Below are 21,506 nucleotides of genomic sequence, written 5' to 3'. Positions count from 1 at the left end.
GAACAGTATTTGTGGGAGCTGATATATGGCAGGCCTCAATCAGTTGTTCGTTGAAGCTGATATATCACCAAGGCAGGCCTCAATCACTTGTTAGTTGAAGCAGGTATATCAAAACCCGCAATCTGTATTTTGTCGATGCAGGTATATGGAAAACCTCTATCACTATTTTGTAGAAGCTGATATATGGCAGGCCTCAATCAGTTGTTAGTTGAAGCTGGTATATCACCCTCAAGAAGTAATTTTGTGGACGCAGGTATATGATAAACCTCTATCACTATTTTGTGGAAACTGATATATGGCAGGCCTCAATCAGTTGTTAGTTGAAGCAGGTACTGTATATCAAAACCCGCAATCTGTATTTTGTGGACGCAGGTATATGGAAAACCTCTATCACTATTTTGTGGAAGCTGATATATGGCAGGCCTCGATCAGTTGTTAGTTGAAGCTGGTATATCACCCATAAGCAGTAATTTTATGGACGCAGGTATATGGAAGACCTCTATCACTATTTTCTGGAAGCTGATAGAGCGCAGCCCTTAATCAGTATTTTCTGGAAGCATGCAAATGCACAATAATATACTTTCTATGTTAGAAAGTATATTATAATTATATCACACCCCTCTGTGTATCACACCTATCGATAGCACAACGTTACCAGTCCTTAAAAGGACTTTTGTGGCCCTATTAGCTAGAGTTTGGTGTCCCTAAGTTCCTAACAGCCTGTCCCTGCTCCAAAATGCAACCTCTCCCTACACTGGCAAAACACATAGTGTAAAATGGCTGCCAGATCGGGTTCTGTTATAGGGTTGGGGGTGTGTCCATGTGCTTAAACGTCTCAATTGGCTGTCCTGTCCCACCTGATGTATGTGTCATGGGTCAAAGTTCGGTGCAATGCAAAAGAATATGGCGCGCACGGACATCGCCATATGTTCGCATGTTCAGTGGATCGCGAACACGCAAAGTTTGCCGCAAACCGACCGCCGGGCAAACCGCAAGGCCATCACTAGTATCCACTACTGTGATGGTGGTGGAAAAAGAATGTAACTACTGAATATATAGCTGAATATAGCTTTTCATCCATGACATCTAGCACTTTAATTGAGGTGAAAAAAAAATTGCATGTGTATGATTTTAAAAAAAAGTCTGTCAGCAGTTTTGACCATGTTAAACTGCTGACAGCACAAGTAAGAGCAGGGGAGAGCAGGACAACCATATGTTTGTGAGGCTTTTATTTTCGGGTTTAGTGTGAATATGAACTTTTATTCTGCCAGTTTCTTCTTCTGCAAGTACAATGGAGGCACTGTAGAGCTTCACAATGAAGTTCTGCTTTACAGCCAATCCTCTTTGCTCTAAGTGACAGCTTTAGTAGATGCAGAGAGCATGCCTCCAATGCACTTGCAGGAGCAGAACCTGGCAGAAAAGTTTATATTTACAGTACTTTTGATAGTAAAAGCTCAAAAGGTATATTTGTACTGCTGTCAATAGTTGTTGTCAATAGTTTAGCATTGTCAAAACAGCTGAAACAGCTGAAAACTGACACAGCCATATAGTTGTTTTGCTATTTTACTCCCAGCCTTCAATGAACCATAACTTTTTTTTATTTAAGGCCACTTTCACACTCGCGTTTGGTGTGGATCTGCACCGATAAAACAACCGCATGCATTTGTTCAGATCCGTCTTGAACACCATTGAAAGTCAATAGGGGGCGGATACGTTTTCTATTGTGCCATATTGTGTCAGTGAAAACAGATCCATCCCCATTGACTTACATTGTGTGTCAGGGCAGATCTGCTTGCCTCCGCAAGCAGCGTTTTGGTGTCTGCCTCCAGAGCGGAATGGAGGCTGGATGGAGGCAAACTGATGCATTCTGAACAGATCCTTATCCATTCAGAATACATTAGGGCAAAACTGATCCATTTTGGACCACTTGTGAGAGTCCTGAAATGGATCTCACAAACGGAAACCAAAATGCCAGTGTGAAAGTAGCTTAAAGGGAACCTGTCACCGGGACAGGACTCCTCTCAGGTTAATTTGCATATGTATCAAATCGTTTTTTTTACACAATAAAAGCACACAGAGCTATGGGGACTAGGTATTGCGGATGTGCTAGCGGCCATCTAGAAACCCATGTCCTCAGCTCTATACCCAAAATCCTATTGACAGGTGCCCTTTAAATTAACTGTGTCTATATAAATATAAGGACACAATTAAACATTAACAATTCACAAAGTAAAAAAAAACATCAATTCTTCTTTAATCCCCTATTCTTCTTTGATCCTATGCTGTGTCATCTTGCAATTAAAACATAGAAATATACAAAGAAATATTCTCTATGTGTTCAAAAAGATCAACCATTCATTTCTTCCCCAAATCTTACAATAAATATGCCATAGTCTCGTGAGAAAGAGCCTCTCTAATTTTATATACAACATCTAATGATGAACCAAAGGCGTTTTCCAACAAATGATGTCCAGGGCATAAGATAACCTTCTAACTGTGGTGGTCCAACAGCTGGGTTCACATTAATAGATTGAACAAAGGTGGCTGCTAAAAAGTAAACAGCAATGGCCACTTGACTGTGCACTATGTATATACTTCAGTCCCTTGTTCTGTGGACTGGTGGGGACTTGACCTTTTAACATTATGCTATGTACAGTGTTCATTTTAGGACATGGTCAGATATCATAGTCAAGTATCAAAATAATGCCAATGACCCTGATACCTGACCCTGACACCTGACCGTGACACCTGACTCTGACACCTGACCCTGACACCTGACCCTGATACCTGACCCTGACACCTGACCCCTGACCCTGACACCTGACTCTGACACCTGACGCTGACACCTGACCCTGACACCTGACTCTCATATATGAGTTTGACTTATGCTCTTCATAGGTCAGGGTCAAAGTGAGAATGAGTTATAGATATACTATGTATTTGTATGCTAAATCACACAACCAAAGTATGTCTATTGCTGAGCTTATAGCTCTGTGCCTAAAATGCTGTAAGCTAACACATTACAGTGTTATGAGCGCCTAGCTGATAGCTCAGTGGTAAGGAAGGGAACAAAGGATTTTAGGTTTACTGTGGTTTTGAATGCTACATCACATAGATGAACATCACATAAAAGCCTGAGCTCATTCAAGGCAAGCTGGTAGCTCAGTGGTAATACTATTGCCCCATTGCCCCATGTCCAAGCTTTCTAAGTTCAAAGCCCCTTTCAGCCTCAAAAAAATATTTACATTTTATTATGCCCTAGATAAGAGGCAAATTTAAATGATGTGTGACGCTGATGTGTGACAATGATGTCTCACTTCCTTCACTAGTCAGTGTCACAAAACATTTTAGCTTTACTGTGGTTTTGTATGCTACATCACATAGATGAACAAAAATCCCAAGCCTTATCCAAGGCAAGCTGGTAGCTCAATGGTAATGCTGTTGCCCCATATCCAGGCTTTATGAGATCAAAACCCCTTTCAGCCTCTAACAAATGTTTATATTTTATTATGCCCTAGATAAGAGGCAAATTTAAATGATTTGTGACGCTGATATCTCACGTCCTTCATTTGTCAGTGTCACAAAGGATCTTAGGTTTACTGTGTTTTTTGCTATACTACATCTCATAGATCAAAAAAATCACCACCTTTGGTGTCTAGAGCTATAGCTCAGTGGTAATACCCTTGCTTTGCATGCAGTGTTCATGAGTTCAAAACCCCTTTCAGGCTATTAATAAAATTTATATTTTATATTTTATTGAGCTCTAGATCAGAGACAAATTCAAGTGGTGTGTGATGTAAGTAGTCCTTTTTTATTTTATAAAGAGTACATGGGCAGCACTATAGTAAAGGGGCCCTGTATACAGAGCTGTATCCTGGATTTTACATATCTACTGTATATATGCGTATTATACACACAGTGTGCTATAGCTTCACCACACTGAGATCTGCTCAGAAAGCTGATATCCATATTACTGGTTTATCCACAGACACGATATATGATCATACAGATGGCAGTACTATGTGATAGCTTCTAAGTATAGAAAAAACATGTGCTAATGTTATAGCTTGGAGGTTACATTAATGGCTTTGCATGTTGAAGTCCCCAGAAAGACATATTATTTTTTTTCTATAATAGCATATACTATAATAAATAATGTCATTAACCCATAGGATATCAGCGCTGTACATGTATGTCGCTGGAAACACGGTCACAAATCCCAGCGCCATACAGGTACAGCGCTCTGATCGGGCGGCCACAGGAGCTACTCCCGCCCGATCAGCTGCAGGGGTCCGGCAGGCACTAATAGTTGGACCCCTGCTATATGCACCGGCATCGGTGAAAACACTGATGCCGGCTCATTAACCCTTGCACTGCCGCGGTCAGCGCTGACGGCTGCATGTGCGGTATCCCCGTGGTGCTGTGACGTCAGCCTGCTGTCTAGCCCTGTCAGTCAATGGGGGGAGGGGTGTGGGTGCAGAGCACAGGGGGTGTTATAGAGCAATGCTCAGAATATTCAGCCCCACCTCTGAGTGCTCGAATTGTTTATTTGCATATGAATCTCTGCATATCTCAGCAGCTATTTATCATACATAATCAGCATAATGAGCCCTACCAGGCAGTATGTATGGTCTAATAGGGTTGATTCTGATGACAGAGCCTCTTTAACCTCTTATGGAAACAGGGCGTACCTGTGTATTTCCGATCATCGCTGTGCGGCGGGCAGTGTTAGGAACGGTGCGCCTGCTGAAATCATTCAGAAGGCACCCTGTGACAATGTCGAGGGGGGGTCCTGTGACCCCCCCCCCATACCGGCGATCGCTGCTAACCGCAGGTCAATTCAGACCTGCGGTTTGCAGCATTTCCAGGTTATTCAGGTCTCCGGTGACCCGGAATAGGAGGGTGATCAGTGGTGTAATATACACCACCAATCACCCTCCTTAGATCCTGTGAGGTGGCGGTGACGGAGGATGAGGGTGAGGATCGACTGTGATTGGTTGAAGGGACTGACCTGGAGATAACGTCCTGGAGCTCCACTCTCCCCGCCCGCAGACTTCTGTGTGAGTAAGGAGAGAGGAGCCCTGTGTCGGTCCATCTGCATCCCACACGAGCCGCGCCATCCGTGGCCCCTGAGACCCCATAAAGTCCCATCTGGCATATAAACATTTAGGGAGAGCTTTAGGTTAGGCAGGGGTAGTGAAAAAAAAAAAAGTTATTTTTTGTGTGCAGCACCCGGATCTGAGGGTGTCTGGGGTCCACAGCAACTTGTGCGACCCCCGTCCCCCCAGGGGTGCTGCAGCTTGCCCCCCCCCCACATATTTTGGGGCGCAAGCGCATTTTTTTTTTCTTTTTGTAGGTGCGCTGACTGTGGCCGGCACTCTTAGCTGTAAAAGAGCACCTGGCCACTGTTAGCGCATCGCCCACCCCACCGCTGATAAGCTTGGTACCGCTGTGAGCAATTTTTCGGGGATTCTGTTAGGTTAGGGTGGGTTAGGGTAGGGTATACATAAAAACACACCACCCCCCACACACACACTAAATAAAGTTTTACACACACACGCACTCCCCTTTAGCGTTCTAAGATGGCCCGCCGGATATTCTCGGCCGAGGAGGCATACGCCCAGCTGCTCTCCGACTCCGAGAGCCCCAGTGAGGACGAGGATGACCCCACTTTCCTGTTGTCATCCTCGTTCTCCTCATCATCTAGTGATGATGATGAGCCCCAAGGCGACGGAGACACCGCCAGGCGGAGCCAGGAGCCCCCCATGCCAGGAACCCTGTGGCCCACACTAGTATAGGCAACCCTCGGGCTCGTACTAGTTTTCCGGCCCACCAGGCAAGTTCACCTGATCCCTCTACCAGTGAACTTGGCTGGAGTACCCCAGAGGATTTTGAGCCCTTGATTCCTGACTTTGTTGGCCAACCAGGAATCCAGACACAGTGGGCTTCACTGAATATGACATTTTTTATTTTTTTTGCAGTGAACATTTTGTGAATCTGATGGTGGAGCAAACAAACTTGTTCACCCAACAGTTTATAGCCCAATTTCTCCCGAGTCAGAAAATACCTCATATGTGGATGTAGAGTGATCTGCGGGTGAACTACGTGGCTCAGAAGAGAAAGAGCGCTATTGGGATTTTGGACAACCAAAATCGCAATGGCTCTCCTTCTCTTCTGAGCCATGTAGTTCACCCGCAGAGCACTTTACGTCCACATATGGGGTATGTCCTTACTCGGGAGAAAATGGGCTATGAATTTTGGGGCGCGTTTTCTCCTATTACCCCTTGTAAAAATGAAATAAAAGGGGCTACAAGAACATGTTAGTGTAAAAAAAAGGAGATTTTGAATTTTCTCCTCCACTTTGCAGCTATTCCTGTGAAGACTGTGGAGAAATAAATTAAAATGGGGGAAGGGCAGGGGCGGACTGAGAACCCTCAGGGCCCCCGGGCAAAATAAATCAAGGGCCCCCTTACAGGCCCCACCCATGTTCTGCTGCAAGCCCCACCCTTGTCCCGCCTCCATGCCCCACCTCCAGCCACACCCTACACAATCTTTAATAAGATTTCAAAGTTAAAGCGACACAAAAGGCACCCAGACCACTTCAGCTCATTGAAGTGGCCTGGGTACAGTGTCCCTTTTTCAAATCGAGCTGCAATGTTCTAGAGAAACTGCATTGTTTACGTTCCAGCAATAAGTCAGCCTCTAGTAGCTGGCAGCCACCTGAGGGCTTCCTGGAGTAAAACAGACCTTTGGTCTGGTATCTGACGCTGGACGTCCTTATACCCTGCATGATGACCTCCAGGGTCAGATTTTTCCCCATAGGAAAGCATTGATTCAATGCTTTCGTATGGGGTGATCTAATCTCAGCGTCCATTAGTGAGCCTCTGTTAGAAACAGTCCCCTCCACCTTGTACTTGTTCCACTGATCTGCTACTTGCGGGCTACGTGGGCATGAGTTCAGTCCCTTCGGTGCGCAATCCCATCCTGTGGCGCGTGATCCCGCGAGACCCATGACCTACAGCGGCGGGTCTCGCGGGATCACGCGCTGCAGGACGGGATTGCGCACCGAAGTGACTGAACTCATGCCCGCGCAGCCCACAAGTAGCGGAACAAATACAAGAGGGGTGGGGAATAGCCAAATTAAAAAAATATTTTGAACCAAAAGGTGTGCTTTTGGTGGGTTTTGAACTAATGGTGGTCTGTGGATGGCACTGTTATGGGGGCTCTGTGGATGGCACTGTTGTGGGGGCTCTGTGGATGGCACTGTTGTGGGGGCTCTGTGGATGGCACTGTTGTGGGGGCTCTGTGGATGGCACTGTTGTGGGGGCTCTGTGGATGGCACTGTGGGTGACACATATATAGCACCTTATGCTATATATGTGTCATCCACAGATACCCCCATAACAGTGTCCCTGTGAGTGAATGACCCCCAATACAGGGTCTGGGGGCCTGCATCTGGTGTTGTAATGGCAGCGGGGCCCGGTGCAGTCACTGTATTCTATCGCACCGGGCCCCGCTCACTGTAATACTAATATTCATATGTGAACAAGAACAAGAGAAATCCTCTGCGATCCTCTCCCTCTCTGTACTCACAAACTCAGTAGCAGGCAGGCCGGGCGGCAGCACAACTCACTGACGTCATGCGCCTGCTCCTCCCACTTTATGAATGAAGCAGGCGGAGCAGGCGCTTGACGTCAGTGAGTTGTGCTGCCGCCCAGCCTGCCTGCTACTGAGTTTGTGAGTACAGAGAGGGAGAGGATCGCAGAGGATTTCTCTTGTTCTTGTTCACATATGAAAATTAGTATTACAGTGAGCGGGGCCCGGTGCGATAGAATACAGTGACTGTACCGGGCCCCGCTGCCATTACAACACCAGATGCCGGCCCCCAGACCCTGTATTGGGGGTCATTCACTCACAGGGACACTGTTATGGGGGTATCTGTGGATGACACATATATAGCATAAGGTGCTATATATGTGTCACCCACAGTGCCATCCACAGAGCCCCCACAACAGTGCCATCCCGTCACTACAGAAATACAGCGCCCCATACCTCTTACATCCAGTGACGTCTCCTTTGATGTAGATACCCAGAAAATACCCCTTCTTTGTGGCCTCAGTAGAAGCCCCCAAATAATGTGCCAGTAAGAAGTGCCCCCCCATAGATGCCCCCCATGTGTCAGTAAGAAGTGCCTCTTTTCTCCCGCCCAATATGTGCCAGTATAAGGTGCCTCTTCCTCCCCCTTCCCTTATATGTGCCAGTATCAAGTGCATCATTTCCCCCCCCAAATATGTGCCAGTATAAAGTGCCTCTTCCCCCCTTCCCTTATATGTGCCAGTATCAAGTGCCTCATTTCTCCCCCCAATATGTGCCAGTATAAGGTGCATCTTTCACTCCCTTCCCCCCCCATATGTGGCATATTCAAGTGCCTCATTCTCCCCCCCCCAATATGTGCCAGTATGAGGTGCCTCTTCCCCCCCCCTTCCCCCATATGTGCCAGTTTCAAGTGCCTCATTCCCCCCCAATATGTGCCAGTATAAGGTGCCTCTTTCCACCCCTTCCCCCATATGTGGCGGTTTCAAGTGCCTCATTCCCCCCCCATTATGTGCCAGTATAAGGTGCCTCTTTCCACCCCTTCCCCTATATGTGCCAATTTCAAGTGCCTCATTTCTCCTCCACCCCCAAATATGTGCCAGTATAAGGTGCCTCCCCCCCCCCTTCCCCCATATGTGCCAGTTTCAAGTGCCTCATTTCTCCTCCTCCCCAATATGTGCCAGTATAAGGTGCCTCTTTCCACCCCTTCCCCCATATGTGCCAATTTCAGGTGCCTCTCTTCTCTAAAAAAAAAAAAATTACCTCCAACGATGCGATGCAGGCCTCTTCCCAACCTGTGTACCATGCTGTATGGCTCAGGCGGTGTGATGACATCATCGCGCCGCCTGCACCAGCCTCTGATAGGCTGCAGGCACAAGGTCTGCAGCCTATCAGAGGAACAGACGCCGCTCCCTCCCCTGCCCCGCCGCAGCACAGCCGTCTGTATCGCTGTCCTGAGGACGGCGATACAGATGACTATGGAGATGAGCGCTTCCACAATGGAAGCGCTCATCTCCCTGTGCCCAGCCACCGCTGCCATCATTCACAGCTGATCCTGTGCCCGGGTCTGACAAAGGCTTGTACCCGGGCACAGGATTGCAAACAGGACTGTCCGGGTCATTCCCGTATGGGTGGCAACCCTATTCTGAGCAGTGCTCTATAACACCCCCTGTGCTCTGCACACACACCCCTCCCCCCATTGACTGACAGGGCTAGACACCAGGCTGACGTCACAGCACCACGGGGATACCACACATGCAGCCGTCAGCGCTGACCGCGGCAGTGCAAGGGTTAATGAGCAGGCATCAGTGTTTTCACCGATGCCGGTGCATACAGCAGGGGTCCAACTATTAGTGCCTGCCGGACCCCTGCAGCTGATCGGGCGGAAGTAGCTCCTGTGGCCGCCCGATCAGAGCACTGTACCTGTATGGCGCTGGGATTTGTGACCGTGTTTCCAGCGACATACATGTACAGCGCTGGTATCCTATGGGTTAATGTAACCTCCAAGCTATAACATTAGCACAAGTTTTTTCTATACTTAGAAGCTATCACATAGTACTGCGATCTGTATGATCATATATCGTGTCTGTGGATAAACCAGTAATATGTATATCAGCTTTCTGAGCAAATCTCAGTGTGGTGAAGCTATAGCACACTGTGTGTATAATACGCATATATACAGTAGATATGTAAAATCCAGGATACAGCTCTATATACAGGGCCCCTTTACTATAGTGCTGCCCATGTACTCTTAATAAAATAAAAAAGGACTACTTACATCACACACCACTTGAATTTGACTCTGATCTAGAGCTCAATAAAATATAAAATATAAATTTTATTAATAGCCTGGAAGCGGTTTTGAACTCATGAACACTGCATGCAAAGCAAGTGTATTACCACTGAGCTATAGCTCTAGACACCACAGGTAGTGATTTTTTTGATCCATGAGATGTAGTATAGCAAAAAACACAGTAAACCTAAGATCCCTTGCGACACTGACAAATGAAGGACGTGAGATATCATCGTCACACATCATTTAAATTTGCCTCTTATCTAGGGCATAATCAAATATAAACACTTGTTAGAGGCTAAAAGGGGTTTTGAACTCAGAAAGCCTGGACATGGGGCAACAGCATTACCACTGAGCTACCAGCTTGCCTTGAATGAGCTTGGGCTTTTTGTTCATCTATGTGATGTAGCATTCAAAACCACAGTAAAGCTAAAATCCTTTGTTCCCTTCCTTACCACTGAGCTATCAGCTATGCGCTCATATAACACTGTAATGTGTTAGCTTACAACATTTTAGGCACAGAGCTATAAGCTCAGCAATAGACATACTTTGGTTGTGTGATTTAGCATACAAATACATAATATATATCTATAACTCATTCTCACTTTGACCCTGACCTATGAAGGGCATAAGTCAAACTCAGATATGAGAGTCAGGTGTCAGGGTCAGGTGTCAGGGTCAGGTGTCAGGATCAGGGTCAGGTGTCAGGATCAGGGTCAGTTGTCAGGATCAGGTATCAGAGTCAGGTGTCAGGGTCAGGTGTCAGGGTCAGGTGTCAGGTGTCAGGGTCAGGTGTCAGGGTCAGGTGTCAGATTCAGGTGTCAGGGTCAGGTATCAGGGTCAGGTGTCACATTGGCATTATTTTGATACTTGACTATGATATCTGACCATGTCCTAAAATGAACACTGTAGCTATGACCTACTCTCATGTAAATACATCTTAAATGTTACTAATCTAAGGGCTATATGGAATGCTGGCGATAGCTGAGCCTTTGTGCTTGGCTATCTCTGACAGCCTCATGGAGTTGAATAGAGTGTTGGAAAAGTATGTGTGCCTGACGCTCCAGTTAAATAAGGGAAATGGGCCCCCGTGCTCATGACTGGCAGGGGTCCCTGATGTGAGACCCCCACAGATTAGATGTTTATTCACTATCCTGTGGATAGGAGATACGTTCTTACTGAGACAACTCCTTTAACAGAAAATTATATGTACTTGTAAGGCTACTTTCACACTTGCGTTGTTCTTTTCCGGCATAGAGTTCCGTCACAGGGGCTCTATACCGGAAAAGAACTGATCAGGTATGTCCCCATGCATTCTGAATGGAGAGTAATCCGTTCAGTTTGCATCAGGATGTCTTCAGTTCAGTCGTTTTGACTGATCAGGCAAAAGAGAAAACCGTAGCATGCTACGGTTTTATCTCCGGCTAAAAAAACTGAAGACTTGCCTGAATGCCGGATCAGGCATTTTTTCCCATAGGAATGTATTAGTGCCGGATCCGGCATTCAGAATACCGGAATGCCGGATCCGTCCTTCCGGTATGCGCATGCGCAGACTGAAAAAAAGGTGAAAAAATAAATGCCGGATCCGTTTTTGACGGATGACACCGGAAAGACGGATCCGGCATTTCAATGCATTTTTTCGACGGATCAGGCATTTTTAAGACTGATCAGGATCCTGATCAGTCTTACTAATGCCATCAGTTAGCATACATTTTGCCTGATCCGGCAGGCAGTTCCGGCGACGGAACTGCTTGCCGGATCTCTCTGCCGCAAGTGTGAAAGTAGCCTTAAACGTGAAAGATATGAATACCCATGTATAACAATAAGCTAATAAACAGACACTACAGTAGCTATTGCTGTAGATCAGAGGCAACTATGGAAGAAATGTATGCATCATTAGACTGGTAACATTCTCATCCATGTTTAAAAGGCTAGAATTCTAGTATTAGGTAAGGCTAATTTTATTGAAGAGAGTTGCAAAGCCATACAGTGTGACTTCTTTTGGACTTTGATGTATGAGGTCCCTGGTATTTTTAGCAGTACTCAGCATGAACAAAATTAATTTCTTTTATTATAAAATGCCAAGCCAATAATCTGTAAACGGCTATCTCCATGACTGCCTAAGGGCTAATACATTTTCACATATGAACTCACTAGATAGAATTGCCTGATACTACAATAGATGTCCCACATATCACCACCAACTTAATGAGGCTTGGAGATTTTTTTTTTCCCCAAGTGGGAAACCATATACGATGATTACAAGGTACACTTATAACATAGGATATTTGTATAAATATCCCATTCTGATTTGAGAACCCTACTAAATTAAATGAAAAAGAAATGAATGGTTCCACTTATTTTTTTCTGCCAAATAGGTCTTTCACAGATCACTTTAGCAAGAGGTTCCTTCTCCAGTGTCAGCTATGGAGAGTGACATTTTGTGCTACCTCTCATTTTAAAATGGAAGTTCTTTAGGAGATGCAGAATACTGTATATTATAGTAAGTACTATGAGAGACATTTATCAGCCCCACTATGCCAGAAAATTGATGTCAAAATATCGCAAAGTCCGGCACACATCCCAGAAGTGGACATTAACTTCTCTCTTACTCTTCAAAAAGAAGTACTGTAGCAACAGAGGCATGTATTATAAAAAAAATAATGTGCCACTGCTATAAATGATGATTGGAAGTTGAAAGCTAGAGTACTGTGATCCTTTTTTAATGATAACAAGATAATTCATAACAACAATAATAAAAAATAAATCCAATATACAGAAAATACATATTACCTGTTGTCCAGGTTTGAGTGGAGAGAGCGTAATACCCTGGGTATTGATCACTGGTAAAATTTGGTTCCCTATTACAGTGGCAATGATCTGTCCCTGGGCATTTGTCAGCAGTTGTGGTGTAATGGGTTGCACTTGAAGTCCCTGAGCTCCACCTCCCGCTTGATTAGATGACACTGGGCTTGGCATGAGTGGAATTGTTCCAATAATCTGTAAAAAGTGATAGAGGTTTATTTATTATTAACATTTAGTGATGAAAACTTCTCCCTAGTAAAATAATATGGACCATGGTCATCTGCATTGAATTCTGTTATACAATATTAGCCATGCACTGGCAAGAAATTCTAAATGATAAAGAGAAGTTTTTCAAAAACCTTAAGGTTAGAGAACTGTCTATGTGTTATTTTGCTGTTCTTCATTATTCTAATCATGAGTACAATAGCAAAATCTGTTTCAGTAGAGCTAAGATGCAGATGATGATTTTAATTTAGCTGATGGGATTTTGTAAAATTTCTATGTATTCACTTTATTAGTAAAAGGGGTTGTACCAAGATTTTAACTTATCCTCTATCCATAGTCAACCATTTGGTTTGTTCACCTTAAGACACAGGACACCAGTTCTCATTATTGTGGGGGTTCTACTAATTAAACACTTATCCCCTATGCTGTGGATACAGTCAATTAAAAATTTGGCACAGCCCCTTTAAATATGGTGCCCTAAGAAAATGTCATCAGTGGGAATGGTCCTCCAAACTGTACCTAATGAACATTTAATGTATATTCATCTGCCTCTTGATCATGACCACATTGACACATACACAGCACTCTACTTAGTAAGTTGACATGGATGCATCCATGTAGCCTCACTCCATAAAATTTAGAGGGAAACTAAATTATAATATACTGTAGATCAAACTTTTTAGTGTCACCTGAATAGAAGTTTTGTAGCCACTTAGCGGCCATGCTGGGATGGAGGGTGATCAGATCAGTGCTTATATGTTTACTATAAGTTTATTATTCTAACAGTCTCCTGATAAAATAAAAAAAATGCACTCGGACAACTCTCTATTTTTTTATTTAATATTTTTATTTATTATTTATTTCATATTTATTATATTTTTTATATTATAAAATTGTGGGGCTGGTGAACTTGCAGATTTCCCTGTAAGAGCATACGTCAAGTAGTAGGAAAACTTGGTTAAGAACAACAAGGGAAATAATAAGTAAATATGAAAAGGAGGTTTAAAGGCTATGTACACTTTCAGAGGCAATTATTGATAATTTTACTCCTTTTTGGCTTAAAATCATATTTTTAATTGGCTTTTATTAATAATATTGAGCCATTCTATCACAAAAGGTTAACTGTTTTTCTAGCTGTGTGACTCGCACTTTAACTTTCACTTTGTGCTGGTCATCTAATAACCCTTAGCCCTAAACTACTAAGAGGTCATAAACACTTATTTAAAGGGAACCTTTCACCAGTTTTATGGTGTCCTAACTAAGGGCAACATAAATAAGTGATTGATTCTCTTACCACAATGCTGGGTCACTTTCTTTAATTGACCCAGTCAATCTGCCAACATCTTGTATTGAAAAGCTCCAGCTGATAATGATGAGTCATGAATATTCATGAGCTCCTGACTCTCCCCGCCCACCTGCTGCTGAATGACAGTTTGTTTCCATATGAATCAGCAGCAGGTGGGCAGGGGAGTGGCTATAGCTGTTAATTAAATAAACGCTGGACTCAATGACATCACGCCGGACTCCAATCAGCTCATTAGCATGCGGCATCTTTGTGTGTATATTATGAGATAACCATCTGTCACACCAGTAAGTGAATACATCTAAGGCACTTTTTAGTAGTTAATGATTGTATATAATTAGTTAGATTATAATCAAATATCCACATGACAGGTTCCCTTTAAGCCACATTCTTATCAGTAAGATAAGACCTGAGCTATGATGAGTGTTTATAAGGTCAGAGAGCAGAGATAAGAAGTCCTCACTAAATGATGGAAAAGACAAAAAAATCCACAGGCTGCTACTACAGCATCTCAGCTATGAACAGAAAAAGGACACTATATTTTTTCATAAAAACAATTGAAAAAAAGATTTTTAGCTCAAAACAAGTTCAATGCAATAATAAAAAATGCCCCCAAAGGTGTATATAGCCTTTAGGATAGAACGGATGGAAGGGAAGTACATGATATAACAGTCTTGCTATACTATAAAGGATTGGTCAGGTACAAAAACTTGTAAATACACATAAAATCCATATATGAAAGCATTGGTAAGTTTGGCACACAAAGAAAATTATACCCCATATGTTTACTGAATTGTATAATGATATAATAAGATTGAAACAAGATTTAATATAACGAAGGAAGGAAATGCAAAGAGGGAATTCGGGGGGGGGGGGGGGGGCATGCTTATGAATGTTTCCGTTTTGATGACTGCAAACTGTAGATCTGCAAAACATGGACACCGGCTATGTGAGTTCTGTACTTTAGCCTTCCGCAGGTCCCACACTACAAATGCCTATTCTTGTCTGCACATCTATTGACATGTTCAAATTTTTTTTTGTGGGGCCACGGAACAGGCATATGGATGCGGACTGGACACTGTGTGCTGTCCACATCTTTTGCAGCCCAATTTAATGTGGCAGTATGGTCGTATGAGAGTTGTAAAGCACATCAATTACAGGGTTTGTCCAAATTATATACATTTTTGGCCCATGCCAGTACATTGTATAAAATAAAATAAAAAGATTCTATTCTTACTAAGCTGCAGTATTCTCGACGTTGCACCTCCTGTTTTTTTGCATATAAGACTCCAGCAGTCAAGTACAGAATACCTTGAGAGTCTGGTATACAAATAGGGGGTAGAAGGATGGGAGGTGCGATACGGAGAACCGGACAGGAGACATAGGTGAGTATAGAATTATCTTTTATTTTATACCATGTACTAGCATGGGACAAAGCTTTATTAAACTCTGACAACTCATCAATATTGTGGTTATAAGACATTTCAGAAATGAATCCAAGGTGACCATATATAGATAAACAGTTCTCACCAATCTATTATTTTTTACAGACTATAAATAAGATTGACCTCTGAATCCACTGGTATCCACAGTATTTTGGAATCACAGGATAGAATCCATAGTATTTTGAAATAAAAATTCTCGCAGATACTAAAAATTCTTGATCAGGAATATTTCAGGCTTTGGAATCTTTAGTGAAGAATAAAAAACTAGTGTCCTCTGCAGCTAATACCATTTAATAGCTAATTAAATACATGATAACAAATAGAAAGCTTTTGAAACTACTTAGGCTACTTTCACACTCATGTTCTCTCCTGCAGTCACTGCTCCCTGGTGTTCTCTGGGCCTGTGCTTCATTGTGACCTTACTGTGTACAATGTACATGGTGTGCGCTCTACATCCTGACGCTGTATGAAGTCAGGACAGGAGAATGTAGCACGGACCTGGAGACCCGGAGAAGACCTGAAGAATCGCTCACTAGTGTTTGCTTTATAAAATGCATTGCGTCTTATAAAGGGATAAATACAGTAATTGGGGGTGCATCACTGGCAAGTGGGGCCCTGTGGGCTGCCCTAGCTTAGAGGCCCAGTCACAATTGCAAGTGCTGTGACCCCTATGGCTAAGCCATTTTTATCATGATATTATTATCCTATTCTCCCTTTTTGCTACTACACACTAGAAATCATGTGTGAAGAAAGCGTAAAGGAAGAATCCTGAAATACTTACCAGATATTTCTTTTCATTGGCAGAATTAACCAAATAAATAACAAAATATAAGTAAACTATTGTTGAACACAACACTCAGGGTGGCCATACACATTAGTTTAAAGTTGATCAAAATGGGCAATTATTACCAAAATTATCATTTGTTGGGTGAAATTTACCATAAAAACTATTGTTTTAGCTGGCCAATGATATACCATTGTCATCTAAACAGTTGGACTAAGGAAATTGGACTAAAGTTGGATAGTTGGACTAAAGAAGATTGTTCATAAACAAAATACATTATCTTTCTTTGAAAGAACGTTCCCAGAAAGATCTTTCGTCCATTGCCTGGTTAAATTAAAAGTTTTTGGCCAGTTTAATCAACTGTAACAGTCAATGTGGACTAAAATGTGCGAAATGATCGTTTATCAGAGGGTAATTTGTTCACATGATGTTCAACCATCTGACATTATGTGACAATGGCCACCTTAAGACCCATTGTCACATAAAGTCAGACATAACCTCATCTCATTATAACAAGGGAAACTTGATGTTCTCTGAACTTTGCTGCTATGGTAATGTATAGAAATGAGCGAAGTTATTGAAAATTAGATTTTGCTGCTTCGCTGAATTTTGCTAAGAAATTCTCTTTGTGACAAATTATTTCATCATGAAGCACACTTCTTTGTACGTAGCGGGCACAATGACAGGGAACGCCCCCCCTCGTCATTGAACCCCTCATCGCTGATCGCGGCATCTGAGATTAACATTGAGGGCTGTCAGGGGTTAATCCGGTAAAAAAAAAAATACTCACCTTATACATTTGATCTCATAGAGGCTGCAGTGGCCATCTTGATTGAAGACACCATGCAAAATCTCGCTTGTGATTTGATGACGTCATCATGTCGGCTGGCGTGTGGTGACGTCATACGTTAGCACGTGCAAGACGTTGCACAATATCTTTAGTCATGTTTTTTTGTTGCTTTTTTACCACCATTTCAGGGAAAAATTATTCATTACCACGAAGCATGAGGAAATTCGACTTTGCAGTGAATCTAATTATTTCTCAAATTCGGATCGAAGTCCACTTTGGATATTTCGATTTGATCAAAACTAGTAATGTAATATAATGATATCATTTAGAACATCCAGTAACTGAGATCACAGGAACTAAGAAAAATGTAGATTTGTTCTTGGCAAGCAGCTTCATATAATAAACAGTACTATGCAAAAGTTTTAGACAGGTGTGGAAAAAATACTCCAAAGTGGGAATGCTTTCAAAAATAAATGTTAATAGTTTACATTAAAATTTAATTGCATTTTGCAGCAGCACAACCACCCCAAACATACAGCCATGGTCATTATGAGATTTCTTCAGCATGAAGAAAAAGGATTCCTGGAAGTGATGATACGGCCCGACAGAGAGCTGATCTTGACATCATCAAGTTGGTCTAGGATTACATGAAGAGACAGAAGGATTTGAATAAGCCTACATCCACAGATCTGTAGTATACCTAGAAGTATTGACGCTGTTCTAAAGGCAAAGGGTGGTAACACTAAATATTGATCTGATTTAGATTTCTCTTTTGTTCAATCACTTTGCATGAAGTTAATTGATTAAAATAAACTAGTAACACTTATATTTAAAGCAGTTTACTTTGCATCATTTTTTCTACACCTGCCATGGTGTGGAGCTGCCAGTTTGCATACGGAACATAAAAAGTAAATTATATTTTTTTTTTCAATCTAAAACAGAAAATTAAGTATTATTACAACAAATACCCTTCTGTTTTGTGTCTAAAGCTCAGATGCCATTCTATGTTTATAAACAAATTGGAAAACCATAATGAATGCTAAAGATAATAAGCAATACACGCCTATAGGTCAATATACTTATATGCACTCATGTTTGAACTGTAAAATGTTAAAGGGGTTCTCCGGATTCTGCTATATTGATGACATATTTCCAGGATAGGTCATCAACATCAGATCGGCGGGGGTCTGACACCCAGCACCCCCACCAATCAGCTGTATGAGAAGATGGCTCAGTGGCTGATAGACTCTAGACACAGCAAAAATATGCAAAGTTTTTAATGTTTTTGTTTTAAATTTTGTATGCATTAATCCAAAATAAATGGTTGCAACGGGTGGACATAGCCTTTATAGCTTTTCCACTTTATGATTTAGGGATTCCTTTTCCATGTATAATTACAGCATATTCATTTTTAAAGATAAATTGTTTTCTTGTAAGTATTTATTGTCATCCCTCAGTGCAAGTATAGCAAAATATACAGTGATATATTCATTTATAGCATATATATCATAAGGCAGTTTTAAAAACTGAACTTTGCAAATGCTTCTTTTTTTTTTTTAAACCATTTCATAATATAAGCCAAGTTCGCCAAAGGCATATAAAGTACACAATTTATAAATTGCTTTATGTCTCCAATGTGATTTATAAGCAAACTTCTTATGAGAGAATTTAGATGTAACCATGCATGGCTGTGTGACATTTTTCTATTTGTTTCATCAGAAAATAGTTATCATTCCCTGGAATACAGATACTATTTTCAATTTCCTGTTTTAAGTCTTAAAACGTTCTATCAGTCTAAGATCTGTCATCACATTCCTAAACACAAGAATTATGCTGATTGAGCCTTCTCCAGTGGAGTATTGACTTTATAGTAGGAAAGCATGGCTTTCTTAATTGTATAATGTTTGACAGGATTTCCGTATATACAAGGCATCTAAATCAGATTATAAAGATTCATTGCTTGTTGACAGATTGCTGTCTGGCTATTTTAATTTACAAATCTCTAATGAGGGAATTAGAATAATGCATTTGTCATCTGCTGTGACAATCAATCCGACACATGTGTTTTTCTAACCTTTTTTACCCATTTCTTACTGTAAAATGTTATACTGGCATTTTTTCATGAGTTTTTAACTTCTATAGTCTTTTATAATCACTGATAACATTTCCCCCATGTACAACTATCAGTGACTGACAACTATTTCTGCATACATACTTACACAAAGAATATGTAAAGGGTGACGGCGGGGCAGGGAGAACCCGGCCGCGCGCGCCTCTTCGGCGTGTCCAGCGTTCTCCATCTCCTAGGCAATGAGCAGCAGGGGAGCTGAGCGCAGATAGGAATGAATCGGCGCTCAGCTGCATTGAGGTGCGTGATGCGAGTCACGTGACGCTGGCCATGTCACGTGACTCATCTGTTGGGGCTATTTAAAGCGAGTCTGTCACCTCCATATTGCCATATACAGTGCTTACATGACTCTGTAGCACACCTATACAGGATTGTAACGGTACCTTTGTTCTTTTCTTTAGACTTGCACCAGGAGGAAAAACTAAGTTTAATTCATATGCAAATGAGCACTCGCAAGTGCCCAGGGGCGGTGTTCACTGTGTAGGTGCCCAGGCTGCTCTGCCTTCTTTTCACTTTACTCCTCCCCAACCTCTTCCTTTGCCCGCCCTCCAAGTCTCTTGCCTCATCGATAGGTCCGGACTTGGAGGGTGGGCAAAGGCAGAGACTGGGGAGGAGTAAAGTGAAAAGAAGGCAGAGCAGCCTGGTCACCTACACACTGAACGCCACCCCTAGGCACTTGCGAGTGCTCATTGGCATATTAATTAAACTTCGTTTTTCCTGCTGGTGCATATCTAAAGAAAAGAACAAAGGTACCGTTACAATCCTGCATAGGTGTGCTACAGAGCCATGTAAGCACTGTATATGGCCATATGGAGGTGACAGACTCCCTTTAACAGGCAGCCGGCTGGCCACAGGTTGCCTGTGATTGGTCTTTCAACCTCACTAGCATTTGCCTGCATGTGTGACTTGTGAACTCAACCTCGGCTTGAATTTGACTCTTGATCCTATGTTACCCCTTTGTACTGCGTGACCTCCTGACTCCTGACCTCATCTTGTATTTGACGTTGATTTTGGTGTTTTCCCTAGTACTGACTTGATCTCCTGGTTCTGACCTCGGCGATTATTGACCTTGATATTGTGTTCTGCCTAAGTGTTCACTTCTATGTGTTCTGTCCTAGCTTTGTTGTTTTCTCCACTGTTGTTCCTCCCTGTAAGCCCCCGCACATACTTAAGCTAGAGACAGCCGCACAGTTGTACACCGTCAGTTTAGACGGACCGTGCAAGTAGGTAGGGATAGTGGTGTGGGTGGAGCTTTGGGCTGCACTTTTCCCTACCATTTGTGACAGAATCACAGGCCCTACCTAATACCATGAACCCTATGCAAATCCTTATGGATCAGGTACACAGTCTCGCCAAAATGGTGCAGGATTTGACAGAGGTTACAGCAGCAGGAATTGCAGCAGCCCCCACCTGTAGCGGCCTCCTCCGCTATGAATCTTGAACCTCATGTCAAACTGCCTGATAGTTTTTCGGGGGACAGGAAACATTTTTTGACTTTCAAAGAGAGCCGTAAGCTGTATTTTTTGTTTGTGCCCACACTCTTCGGGTTCCGAACAACAGAGTGTAGGCATCATTATCTCTTTTTTGCAAGGAGACCCACAAGAATGGGCTTACTCTCTCCCCACAGATTCCCCTTGCCTAACTAATATTGAGGCGATTTTTCAGGCCTTAAGTGTGCTTTATGATGAACCTGATAATACATCCATTGCTGAGAGTCAATTAAGGTCCCTTAGTCAGGGAGACAGACCCGTGGAGGAATATTGCACCAAATTTCGGAAATGGTGCATTTCTTTTGATTTGAATGATCCAGTGCTTAGATGCCAGTTCCCTGTTAAGGCTCTCAGAAAATTTGAAACATATGTTGGTCAGTTACCCCCTCCCTGACACCTTAGAACAAGCTTTGACTCTAGCTGTTAGACTGGACCGACTATTTAGGGAAAGACAAAGAGAACAACTGACATCTCCACTGATGGTGGTCACACCTGAAACCTCACTCTCAAGACTCCAAGTGGAGAATCATCCAGAGGAGCCCATGCAGCTCGGAATGACCAGGAGGGATCTGAGACGTTAAAAGAGTGCCTGCTTTTATTGCAGAGAATTGAATCATTGTTACGGCAATGTCCTAAAGTTTCTCCTTCCA

The 21,506-nt window shown here is 42.7% G+C and overlaps 1 protein-coding gene across 1 annotated transcript in view; it reads right to left on the bottom strand.

The window, feature by feature from the left end:
* Positions 1–21,506, bottom strand: part of POU6F2 (POU class 6 homeobox 2) — a 956,699-nt gene that overhangs the window by 40,897 nt on the left and 894,296 nt on the right. Inside the window, exon 7 of the mRNA XM_040433402.1 lies at positions 12,680–12,886. Coding sequence (XP_040289336.1) covers positions 12,680–12,886 — 207 coding nt within the window. The remainder of the gene's footprint in view (positions 1–12,679; positions 12,887–21,506) is intronic.

This window comes from Bufo bufo, chromosome 5 (assembly GCF_905171765.1).
Source record: "Bufo bufo chromosome 5, aBufBuf1.1, whole genome shotgun sequence".
Lineage (NCBI taxonomy): Eukaryota > Metazoa > Chordata > Amphibia > Anura > Bufonidae > Bufo > Bufo bufo.
This window is presented reverse-complemented; position numbering and strand designations above follow the sequence as displayed.